The sequence below is a fragment of the Dendroctonus ponderosae genome, unplaced genomic scaffold (genome assembly GCF_020466585.1).
Source record: "Dendroctonus ponderosae isolate FM_Combo_2020 unplaced genomic scaffold, Dpon_F_20191213v2 Dpon_F_20191213_40, whole genome shotgun sequence".
Classification (NCBI taxonomy): Eukaryota; Metazoa; Arthropoda; class Insecta; order Coleoptera; family Curculionidae; genus Dendroctonus; species Dendroctonus ponderosae.
The window spans coordinates 27,780-40,535 of record NW_026018612.1 but is presented as its reverse complement, the minus strand read 5'-3'; the positions used below and the strand labels follow the sequence as shown (position 1 = coordinate 40,535).

Below are 12,756 nucleotides of genomic sequence, written 5' to 3'. Positions count from 1 at the left end.
AATACGCACTAATTACTTACCTTTGTTTAATAAATAATCAGATCTAGATTTTTCCCTTCCGTTACCTAACTGTATTCAGAATTGATTGTTTGAAGGAATTTATTGTTGGTTGATGTAATTAATAGTACGGATATTGTATTTCATTATAATTTTTCCATCGCTTATTCGTGAGTATCGATCCAGAAAAAATATCGAATACAAAATTTGCAGTTAGAAACCTACATTTTGATGTTTGAGTTTTGTTCCTAAATGATTTGGAAATTTTATTGACTGTTAATAATAGTTAAAATCACTGTGTAGACGTTTTACTTATAATAACTGCGATCTTCAGAACTGGTAATCAATCAGACAAACAATTTGGGTACATAATTAAATAGTTACATCGCAAAAAGCGTAAAAAAATTATTTTTGCTATTAAAATGTAACTTATTTACAATTTAGTAACAATAAATCTAAAGCAGCAATTAAATTTCGGAACATGAAATACAATCTCAAATGTGTCGCAGGAAGCCCGAAATACTCCTAGAACTGTATCTTCACTCCTTTATTTGAAATTTTGCGTAACTAAAATAAAATACGTATCAAAATCTTCTAGCGCTGCAACTTTCGGTTTTTCCTCCTAGAATCAATATCTAAGAAAATACAGGACAAGAGCAAAACATTCTAAGAATATATTTTTATCAATCAAGAAAATCAAATTAAAAACGTTTTATTTTTATAGAACAAATTCTAAGGCAATATTATATTTTGCTGCAAATGAATATTGTTCCATGCGGATAAAAACAATGATTCTGTGTTATACAGCCCTGGGAATTAAACTGTCCGTTTCATTGTGTCAGTTAATTTCAACCCTCTGTTAGACTAAAATTTAAATGAAGTACAAAGCGAATGGAAACGGTTTCAATCGATCCCTGGATGACTGCAGCAATTTACTCAGCTTCAGGGGTTATTCACCAAAAAAACTTACAGTTTTCGTTCATAAATGAAAATGTGCCAAAAAAGTATTAAAGCGGAAAGAATGAACGGAGTAATACGATGTGAAGTATCTTTTTCTACTTGGTTCATGAATAGTGAAGGAAGTATCCAGAAAAGGAGGATTTCAGCTATATGCACTTATGCATGCACGTGCGTCCAGACCGGAAACCGGATATAAGGTGTAGAAATTTGCTTTTGCCCCTGAATCAACGGCTTGTAAAAGTCCTTGTCGCTATACCGAATATACCTTTTGTTCTTTGAGTATAATATTTCATTCACTTGAGCCGACACAATCACACACAATTTGGTATGTGTGTTCTTGAGACATATTGTGGCTGAACTTTCGTGGGGGTGTAATTTAATTAATCTATTCAAATCTAATCTTGAGTTTTCGACTGCGTTCAATGCACAGTTTGCTGTTTTAGCATGAATTGCACAATTTATTTTCGGATATTTTATAGTTTTTGAATCGTTCCAATTTCACTAACAGATACAATTATTTATAAAGTGTTACCCAACCAACGAAAGCCTTCAAAACTACCAGAACGGCGCACATTAAGTAAAATTAACACGATTTAACCGTAAGATAATTTCGTAATTGATTGGCTTAAATTCTAATTATCAACGCGTGATTTAAGTGAACACGAATCTGAGATTATGGTCTAATTTATTTTAGAAGAGATCTTCAATCCGGTTTGTTTCCCACGGTGCGAAAAATTCTGATTATATGGCGAGCAAACTCGTTCTCAGAAAATTCTTTTCATTTGGGCATTATTTCTTCAAATTGGAAGGTGAATCGGTTCTTCAAAAGGGTATGATATGAATGCAAAATGCATCTTTGTTGTCTAGTCTAAATTGGTATCAGCGAATTTCAAACGTATTATTATCAGCCAATTTTTCTTCAGCCAATGTTCAGACGCATGTAGGATCGATGTTGTTAACAGATTTACTGGACTAGGCGTAATAGAACGATAAATAAGCGTAAAACACAAACTTTAAGATCGAATATAAAAGCTGCAGAATTGTTATATAATTTGAACAGTAGCTTCGTTTCACTATGGTTGTGTTCATTCATATTGCCACCGGTTCTTTGCTTAGCTGCCTGCAATTTTTCACGTCTCGTTACCCTTCCCTGGCTTTTTAGTTCGACGGTTTTCAACTATCCCCACTATAAGCCCGTGTAGCTCCATTATTTTTCTAACTAAATTTACTTGAAATTTAATGTTTCTTTCCAGCACAAAATTAAGATAATTACTGGGCAATAAAATAGCAAACATTACATATGCAAATTAATAACAAAATCAAGTTGTAGTTTTATCTACAATTTTACTCGTTAATAAGACCCCCTGCTTGTAACATGTGCATCGGGTCCCATGCCGAGACTATGCCTTATGGTCTATCGGTAGCCATAAATTGAGATATTTTTAGGGCAACGAATGAACATGTTTTTAATAAATAAAAGCAAGCTTTTTCTCATTAGCTACGTTATTTCATCAAATAATTTTACTTGCAAATAGTTTTATACTGAAACTACGATGAGTAATGATTAAACATGGTGATTCATTTCTGATTAAAATTCTTGGACAGTAGAAAGTAAATTTAAATAGTTTAATGAAGAAAAGAGAATTATTCAAACCCGCACTAAAGGAAAAAGAGCGTATAATTAAAAACCATCGAGAAAGCGCTTTCCAATATAAAACAATTGTTTGATTTTAATGAATCACTCTGTAAAATAATTTCTACAACCTACTAATATTTAATTAAAAGTAGCCAAAAAAATATTTATGTCAGTTGTAATCCGTGAATAATCGCATTTGTAAGGAGAAATCAGCTGTAAGCACTCCTAATTCGGTAGCTGTTGAAACTGATGATATTTGATATACGAGTAGGTGCTTCATTCGAGGTAATTTTCAATCGAAAAAGTCATGCTCATTCTTGTGAATATGAATAATACTGATGTGTTCAATCCAATTAAAGAAAAGTCAATATGAGAATATACAAATCCGCAAAAGATACGATTTAGTGTTGGAAAAAGTTGAGTAGCTAAAAACGTAATAAGATTTTGCGCGTTCAAAATTAGGACGCACATTTCCTTATCCGATTTATTTAAAAAAAAACGACACTTCCGACTTAGTTATATTAATTGTGGTCCTAATATCAAAGCTGGAGCGAATGCGACAGCACTTTCTCATTGCAATTTTAAATCCTGATGAAGACCAACCTAGCAATTGTTCATTGTAACGCTTTGTTTTCCTTAAACGATCATTTATTTCACTTCATTAAATGTGGTCATATTTGTTAATTAACAAAGAATAAATAACATATTAATATTTATTTATGTTTTGATGTTGTAAAGCTTCAGATATTCACATACTGGCCGGCCTCTGCTCCATTGAAGACATTGCCATAAGCAATAATAAAAACGGCGAAATAATGCATATGCAAAACATGAGCATACTAATGAAAAATGTCTTCATTGAACTTTGTGCATAGGTTTATTTTTGCACACCTTGAATATAGTACAGAGGGTCTTCGTATCCACCAGGTGTCGTAAATCCGGTGCATATACGAGGGGTGCCGAAGCAACAGCTGGTAATTCTTTGTTTAAGTTGGGGTGGAAGCACCATACCTATAGCCATACTGTCAGGTAAAATAGAGGTGAACGAGATATAGAGGGGAGGCCTGGATACCAGTTTCGGTTGTACTTGATTGATTTTTTTTATGAAATCCACGCTACTATCTCACGACCTTTTTGCCTTAATTCGTTCGGAAGTCGTTTATTTTTATGTTTTTGCAACGGAAGTATTTAAAAATTGAAAGTATCAGCATGTATACAGCCTACAAGGGTGTCATGGGCAAACTAATTTTTATCGACGTTAATAATTTAAGTGCTTACCGATGTCTATTTGTTGCAGCCTCAAGATCTTCTTCCCATACTCATGGCACGAACAATCTACCTCCATTACTTTTCCACAATATCCATGGGGAAAACATCAGAATCTCACGCGACGGCACAGTAGCCAAGCGAGTGGAAAGCTTCTGTAAAGGCATTGTCTTCAGTAGCCGACCAGTAAAAGTGAATGAAAAGGTAAACGATTCCTTTTGGAAAATTCAATTTATATTAAATGGTTAATTTCTTTGAAAGGTGAGTGTGAAATTTTTGGAAATATCCAACAACTGGAGCGGTGTGATTCGATTCGGATTTACGGCGAACGATCCTACCAGTCTAAGATATGGTTTGCCGAAATACGCTTGTCCCGATCTGACCAATAAGCCGGGATATTGGGCGAAGGCCCTTCCTGAACGATTCTGCAGCCAAAATACCATTATGTTCTACTATGCCACCTCAACCGGTGATGTACATTTCGGTAAGTTGATTGTAAGGAAATGTTTTTATCGGGTGCTGATTAGTTCTATTGGTATAGGCATCAATGGCGAAGAAAAGGGGATTTTCTTCGGTGGTGTTGAAACCAGAGGTCCAATTTGGGCCTTGATTGATGTCTATGGAAATTCTACAGGGGTGGAATTCGTCGATGTTAGACACCAGTTGAATAATTCACGGTAAATATTAACTTAACATTATTTCCAGTACTGAGTTAAATGTGTGAAGTTATAAAAAATAGATTACGAAAACAGAAACCATCATTCCAGTTCGCGTTTTGAACCTAAGCACTCAACTTTTGTGTAAACCCACTTTTTGTACTAACAACAAATGACTCTTTTACTTACTACACGTACTTAATAACTAACCCAAACTATCTGCTTTTCTAGTTCACTAGAACACCTACAAACGCAATCGAACCCACCAGCGAAAATACTAATAAGACGTAAAATTGTGCACAACAGGGCAGAAATATAGACTCGGTGGATAGTCTCTTTCGAAAGATCTAAAAATTGTTTATAAATATTAATTTGTTTGAACCTCAGAAGATATTTACTCATGTAATCTGTTGGTGTATTCAGATCCAATGTTGCACCGTCCTTGCCATCATCTGAGACTGCGGCAGTCATCGCTCATTCACGCACCCCCGAGCCAGTAGATCGCATAACATATGCAATGCAACAAGTGCACATTCAACAAGTTGCCAACCAAAACCAAATGGCTAATAGCGTGTCTCAAAGTCAAGATCTCAACTTACCCTTGTTGAGATACCAACCTCATACAATGAATTATCAAGCTATGCCGTTTCATCGCACCAGAGGAAGAAATGTTAGATTTTGTGGTAAGTCTGAGGCTTGAAATGATTTCCTGACGAACAATTTTGTAATTTTTGATTTTATATTCAGGTAGCTGCAGAAGCGTGGCCATGAGGACGGATACTGAATTTTGTCAGGGTTACGTTTTCACAGCAAGACCTTTACAGATAGCCGAACGAATTATAGTTCAAATTTTGTCTACTGAACCGATGTTCCAAGGGTGTCTGGGATTAGGTAATACAGCTCTTTTTAACTTCCGTGATGTTGTTGCTTAATCTAAACTGTATTTCTAGGATTAACGTCTTGCGATCCATCCACGTTAACTACGGCAGATCTACCGGACGATTCAAACTTCTTATTGGACCGGCCCGAATACTGGGTATTGTCTCGAGACTTTGCGAGAAATTTAAATAAAGGCGATGAAGTTAGTTTCTACATAGCGCCAAATGGAGAAGTGCAGATTTCCCAAAACGGAGGCGCTCCTTTGGTTGTTATGCATGTGGACCAAAGTCTTAGGTATGCACAGAGCGTGACAAATCTTTCTGTTGACGCTAACAGTTACCTTTCATTATAGATTATGGGCATTCTTTGATATCTACGGATCAACTCAACGTATTCGACTTTTAAGTGGAAATACAGCTACAAATTTGAGTGCCAGTCCTCTAAGGAACTCATCGAGCCAAAGTATTGTCGATAGAAGACATATCCCAACCAGTGAGTCTATTAATAGCATCAATTTCCAGAATGAAATGACCAGGCAAGGAAACAACAGTTCACGGTAAGCATTGCAACTTAATAATGATATTCCTATCATTCCTGGGTCTCAGTCAAAGTGTGAAGTAAAAACGTAATGAAATAAACGATGTTTCAAAGTTTTTACTTCACACTTTGACTGAGACTCAGGAAAGATAGGAATATCATAACAAGTACACGCAGTCAGGAAAATAAATCAGAACAACTTAATAATGTCTGTTTTAATTAATTGCTAATGCAGTCTTGGGGAATATTATATATGAAGTTCTACTTTTTTTCAGACAAAGTTTAGTGGTTCGAGATGTGGAAGTCATGCCGATCCAAACCAGACAAGCAACGCAGCCACAAAATGGACGGTTATGTTTTCCACAGGCCGATATCCAGGTAAATATCACTAGCTGTCTGACTACCTACATGCGGAAGCATTTTAACACTATTAGAATAAGTAATCATTTTCCTATGTTAATTCCAGGTTCAACCGGTAGCCAATGGTGGTGCCGTTTTATCAGTGATTCTGCCACCATCGACTACTATCAGTCATCATGGGTTCAGTAACCATACAACATCGCCACTCTCGCCTGTAAGCTCAGTTATTGCACCAGTACCAACTACGTCTAATGCTCTGTCTAGTGGAACTATGATGAGTAGCTGCAGTGCGCAGTATATTGAGGTAAGGAGCAAATTGAATTTAATTTACATATATTTGAGCCACTGATACTTACCCAACTACCTACCTATCGAAATATTCGCGGAGACCAAAATTGCTCAACTTACTTTCTTTTTCTGGGCTTAAGTTATGATATTCTTATCTCTCCTGGGTCTCAGTCAAAGAGTTGAGTAAAAATTTTGAAGCATCAGAGTTTGTGTAAATTTTAAATCTGATGATGGCGCTATTGTCTCTCCGAAACGTAATGAAATAAACGATTCAAAATTTTTACTACACAGTTTAACTGAGACCCAGGAGAGATAAGAATATCATAACAAGTGCACGTAGTAGTTGACATTGGTGATTTGTTTTGTTCTAATCAACTTTTGCAAGCTTTTAATTTTTGTTTTTTTTTTCATACAATGTATTAATTCATTCACATTCATTTTTGTCACAATTTCAACTGTCACTTTTCGCTTGATTGCCAACTTCCAATAGATAGGCAAGTCTGACAAGTCACTCGGCAATGAGTAATTTGACGTTTCGCTGCGCTCCCATTGGTAGTTGAACTCGCGAATAGTACTGGAATAATTTTTTCCACACATTAGCCATTTCTGTATAAAATAAAAATGTTCAAAATTGATTTTTGACTAGTGTACGAAGTACATTTTACTAATAAATTGTTTTTTATTTCAGCCTATCAACGTATCCGATTCAAGTACCTACTCAACGCCCCTTAGCTGGGCAGAACAAAACTGCGCTGGCACAACTCATACATTGACCGCTGGCGCAGAATGCACAATATGCTATGAAAATTCTATAGATGCAGTTTTATATATGTGCGGTCATATGTGTATGTGCTACGAGTGTGCACTTCAACAATGGCGAGGAAAAGGAGGCGGTCATTGTCCGCTTTGCAGAGCGGTTATAAGAGACGTGATAAGGACATATAAGTCGTAAGAAGCACCATTTATAGTATTTTCCTTAGTTTCGTTGATCAGTTAGACCTATTTTTCATTGAAATTATTTATTTATAAGAACTAGTCAGCATATCCCAAAACTATAAAAAAGAATGCGCTGGTCTAACACTGTTACCAACTAGATGGGAATTCGATCTTTTTTCGCATGGACCTCGCCATCACTCACTTTCATTCATTCATTTAAGAAATCTTACTACCGAATAAATGACAAATTACTCGAATGAAAGTTACTATCAAAGTGCTTCCAAAAACGATAGACATTTGTAAGAAGACTGAAATTGTATGTGTGTGTATTTTTTTATGGAAACTAGTGTTCTGAACTTATATTTCTTGTGTTTAATCTGTACAGTTCGTTATTTACTCTTGTACATAACCCATCACTTTCATACGGCAAAATTACCAATTCTCGCATTCAGATAGTCAATTAGGTTAAGTCGAGATCACTATTTAGAGCCTTCAGTTAACCACTAGTTAAGCAATCGTTTCTCCTAAATTTGCCATTAGAAAATTATCCAGAAAGTTTCTTAATGGTTGTCTAAAATTTGGATAAAACTACTTGTTTTTTGGTTTAGAATAACATTTGAAATATCAGAAACTGTTAATACGAGGCTCCAAATAAATCCAACCAAAGAATTGAAAACTGCAAGTTCTACTAACGTTCGGCTTAGTATCATGGCTAGTCCAGTTTTTTAGTCATAGCTGCTTTGTATATGTTAAAGCAGTATAAATCATAAGTTTAAGGATTTAATTTATTGTTCGCATTCTAGTTATTTTTTAGTTATTAAGTTTGAGTTTGAGGGTTTTGTATCTACGACCCTGGAAAGAACAGTTTTGGTTTAGTTGCGTCTTTATTCTTACTAACTGGGCAGATGTTAGTTTGAAAAATTTGCCGGTTTTGTAATAGTATTTTGTTCCTTCGAGACGATGAATTAATTGCAGCAGATAATTATTTTCATTGCTGTTAATGTGGCAACTGAGAGAAGTAATTTTTTTAATGCTTTTGAGGCCCTTTATTCATCTTTGAATAACGTTATCTAGTAAATAATGTCCATAGCAATTATTGCACTAATAATTGAAACTACAGGAATTATCGAGCAGATAAAGTTATCCCAATTTGAAGAAGCGGCAATTAATGGAAAAACTACTTTTCAGAAGGCTAATGATAATTAAATGACCATTTGATTTATTACTGCTCTTATAACTGCTTCAATTTTGTGAGTTCGACTTCAAAAGGAGCATATTTTTAAGCTGCATTTATGTTATTGCTAGAAGTGCATATTTTGATACCAAAATAGAGGCCAGTTTAAGTTTAACAGAACATATAAATAATGGGGGATGGTGATTCTGTCGAATCACCTGCTCTAAACATAGAGCAAACTGTCCCGGCCACTCGTAGTGCTCCTTTAAAGAAACGTGCTGCTCAAGATAAATGTCGACAGAAGACAAACGGCGATAAAGTAAAAAGTAACTTAAACGACTTGTATCCTGAATCAGTTCATTCAGACATCAGAACCGAGTCAATATGCTGCATCCCAAAAGAGGAATGCGCCGACTGTACCGAAAACCACATCATTTGTTGAAACTGACTTGAAACTCGAAACTGGCGCAGATCAGCCTGTTGATCCTGAGTGGAAGAAACGAAAGAAGATGTCATTCTAGACCTAAAGGGAAAATAAAAGGGTAATCGATCAACTCAGAACAGAAAACACCTACCATCTATATACTTATATATTTAATTGATAACTTAAACACGAATGTTTAACTTAGTAAATAAATAAGTGTAATTTTCCAAAGTGTAATCGGCACTGCGCTCGATTACCCTTTTCTTTCTCCTTTAGGTCTAGAATTAATTTGTTCTTCTTTCTTCTTCCACTCAGGTTCAACAGGCTCATCTGCGCCAGTTTCTAGTTTTAAGTCAGTTTCAACAAATGTGGTTTTCGAAAATGTCAACTAATGTACGCCTAAAATTTGTGAAAATCATGTTTCTGTTAAATAACATTTTTGCAATGTCTATTCTTTTGTATAAATATCATAGTTATTCTAGTCAATAAGAATACGTACTGAATTAGTGCAGAAATGTTATTAATATTATCACTGTATAAACTAAAAAACTATTAAATATGAGATGTTCTATTTAACTACTTGTTTTAATGAAATTTACCCATATTTAATGAATTTTCCCGAATTTAGTTTCAGTATTGAGATTTAGCGCTGTGTTTCAATGTACCCTAGATCCACATCATTAAGTTCTTTTTCTTCTATTCGAAAATCTTCGATTAGACGTCGTTTCATTTTGTCTCGTCTTTCTTGCAAAGATAGCTGACCTAAGCTATGCAGCTCATGCCGCATGTTTAAGTAATAAGAGTTCAATCCGATCCCTTTTACTGGATTGCATTCGATTGACTGAGTGGGATTAAATTTCATTACCTGCTCGTTTCTGAAAGAATGGCATTAATAAGTCCGTATGTTTGGAAACACCAGTGGAGCAATTACAGCTTAAGGTTGCATTTATAAAACTGAGGTTCAGCGGACATCAGGATTGTCTCTGGTAGTTTAGAGGACATTTTATTCAAATTTTTAGTAATATTTTGATTGAAAACGTTTGTCGATTTTGACGCATATCAACGGGTTAGTCCGTTTTCAACATTTTGCTGTGGCAAATATTTGATTTTATTCAATTATTCCAGTTGTTCTTCTGTCTTTATCTCGGCTGCCGATCAAAGTTTTTTTATTGCTTATATTTCTTGGAAACAGATATTTATTTTCTTTCCAGAAAAGAATAATCATTTATTCAGGATATGCTAGAAACTGCCACCAAGTATACTTGTGATTGCTGATGAATTTTTTAGACCTAGTGGGCAATTGCCACCATAATCTTTCGATAACTGCACAATCGCAAGCGCGGTTCGACTAGAAATAAATTTTCTAAATGATGAATATTTTCCCTGTTAAACAATCCATAAAATCCGTTTACATCTGTAATTTCCCTCATGAATTTGCTGAACTGGTTTATAGTTTTTGTAACCAATTTATGTTTATACATTTCTTTAAGATTTGTCAAATAGTATGGAAATGACGATTTGTTTCTCCTATTTAAGTACGTCACAGATTTCCTGGAAAAAGCTTTAAAATATGCCAAGAGGGTAATTTCGGTTTGTTAATTTAGTGTATTAACTTCATTTTGCCGTTTTCTTTTTAAAGTTGAGTTATTTTGCAGAAATAGGTGGTAAAATCACAGCGTAAAATTTCTTGATGACTGAATATTCATGATACGTGTTCACGGCTTTGGTAGTATTTTAGTTACATAGTATTGAAGATTTCAACATATCGCCTTTTTCTTCCTGACATTTTGCTACTAGTTCAGCGCAACAAAGTTCACTTATTAGCCGCTCAGGTAATTAGAAGTAAAAACGAGGTAGGAAGCTTACATTTCAAGAACTTGCCGGTTTTGTTAGAAAAGTGACTACATTTTATTACGTAAAATAAGTGTACATACAGGAGATTCCATTTAAAAATTAGTGCTTTCTATTAGCAAAAAGTAAAAATCGCCATAAAGCAACCAACTTAATAGATACAAACCCAATACGAATCGGAGACAAGATAGAAGTTAAATATGATTTTATTGATGTCGAAAAAATTAGTTTGAGGCACTTATTTAGTTTTAAACCCAATAACGACAAAAATAATGAATGTCAAACTATTATTTGTTGTGCAAAACGAGCTGCTTGATATCAATTTACTTGATCTATTCGGAACGTACAGGGTGTTTCCTCATAAGTTGATATAAAAAATTTGTGAAAGTGACCAACACATTTTTAAATGTGAATTTAAAATAAAAAACACGGAAATGTAAAATTTTGACGTAATTTTATTTTTAATGAAACACCCTGTATATTTTTAGACATACCAAACGGATTTTTTCCTGATTTCAAAAATATCTATTTTGCCTATATTTGTACCATCCGTTTTTCCTAAATTACGTTTTAAAAACTTTATATAGCAACAAATCAAAATAGCCTGTCAGTAGCAGTTTTTTTTAAATGAAAATCTTGATATCTGGATTGGACGAGCGGGTCCTATCCAATGGTCTCCAAATAGCCCCGACTTAATGCCTCTTGATTCTTTTTTCGGGGATTATTTAAAGAATATTGTGTATGAGTCTCTAGTTAGACGCCTTAAAATAGTGGATGCAATTAACGAAATTAATATTAATCATAACCCAAATATTCAAAACGTTATCGATAAAATCCAAGTAGATTAGGTATACAGCATGTCTAGCATTAAACGGAGGTCATACAAATTATTTACACAAAATCAGTGATTCTCATGATTTTGTATTTATTTATTTATTTGTTTTTACATTTAAAGCAATAAATTTCGTTAGGTTCTCTTTCCATAGTTTCTTGTTTCATTTTCAGCTTCTTTAATTTGTTGCGATTTAAAATGCTGAAAACATAATACAGATTTAGGCAATATACAGGGTGTCCCGAAATTATTTGTCAACAATGATAGGGCCAACAGAAAACCTGAAAATAAGGACAGAACTTTATATAAAAAAACTCCGATCTGGATTGTTATGAATTATGGACTTTCAAAGTGAGAAGTTGAAAATTTTTTTTGTAGTTTGTAGTGTTAAAACTAATATTATTAAAAGTACTTAAGACGTATGTGAAAATAAAATCGAATCTTGTTATTATTAACAAAGGCAAATAAAAAGTCACAATGAATTATGCCCACCATGTGCATTTTGAACATTTATTTCGCCAGAAAACTTAACCACAAATTAATTTCCTTTTTAACAAAGAAAACCTAACAAAGAAAGAAGGAAAAATTGAGATAATTGCAACAAATATTCAAAATTTTATATTTTCAGATTGTTATTACCATAAAATGCCTAAAGGTTTATTTTCATACTTGAAGTGCTTAGAATGGATGTTCTCACACAAAAATCGATATAAAATCTGTCACTAACTAACTCTCGTCAGCATTCAGAAAATGTCAAATTGCTTATTTTGAACTCAAGTAATCAGAGAAATAAAGGACCTTAGTTACCATCTCCGAGGATATTCTCATATAGTCAGGATGGCCGAGCGGTCTAAGGCGCTGCGTTCAGGTCGCAGTCCACTTAGGTGGGCGTGGGTTCGAATCCCACTTCTGACAGAATACTTTTTTGAATTTCTTAATTCTTTCCAGTTCAGCAGTAAA

General features: G+C 34.4%; 1 protein-coding gene, 1 long non-coding RNA gene and 1 other non-coding gene across 4 annotated transcripts in view; 2 read left to right on the top strand and 1 right to left on the bottom strand.

The window, feature by feature from the left end:
• The window catches only part of LOC109546162 (protein neuralized), a 41,145-nt gene extending 31,456 nt beyond the window's left edge, over positions 1-9,689 (top strand). For both annotated transcript variants that reach the window (XM_019917008.2, XM_019917007.2), the window contains exons 2-11: positions 3,891-4,063; positions 4,121-4,343; positions 4,401-4,536; positions 4,939-5,198; positions 5,263-5,406; positions 5,466-5,688; positions 5,747-5,950; positions 6,207-6,309; positions 6,398-6,595; positions 7,268-9,689. In XM_019917008.2, the coding sequence (XP_019772567.1) occupies positions 3,891-4,063; positions 4,121-4,343; positions 4,401-4,536; positions 4,939-5,198; positions 5,263-5,406; positions 5,466-5,688; positions 5,747-5,950; positions 6,207-6,309; positions 6,398-6,595; positions 7,268-7,531 (1,928 nt within the window). In that variant the 3' untranslated portion in view covers positions 7,532-9,689. The remainder of the gene's footprint in view (positions 1-3,890; positions 4,064-4,120; positions 4,344-4,400; positions 4,537-4,938; positions 5,199-5,262; positions 5,407-5,465; positions 5,689-5,746; positions 5,951-6,206; positions 6,310-6,397; positions 6,596-7,267) is intronic.
• On the bottom strand, positions 9,666-10,192 carry LOC125504343. The gene is made up of 2 exons (XR_007281451.1): positions 10,045-10,192; positions 9,666-9,988 (listed from the first exon to the last, which is right to left on the bottom strand). It is a non-coding gene; the product is annotated as an uncharacterized LOC125504343 (long non-coding RNA).
• Positions 10,193-12,627: 2,435 nt separating this feature from the next.
• On the top strand, positions 12,628-12,711 carry Trnal-cag. The gene has a single exon. It is a non-coding gene; the product is annotated as a tRNA-Leu (tRNA).
• The last annotated feature ends 45 nt before the right edge of the window (positions 12,712-12,756 follow it).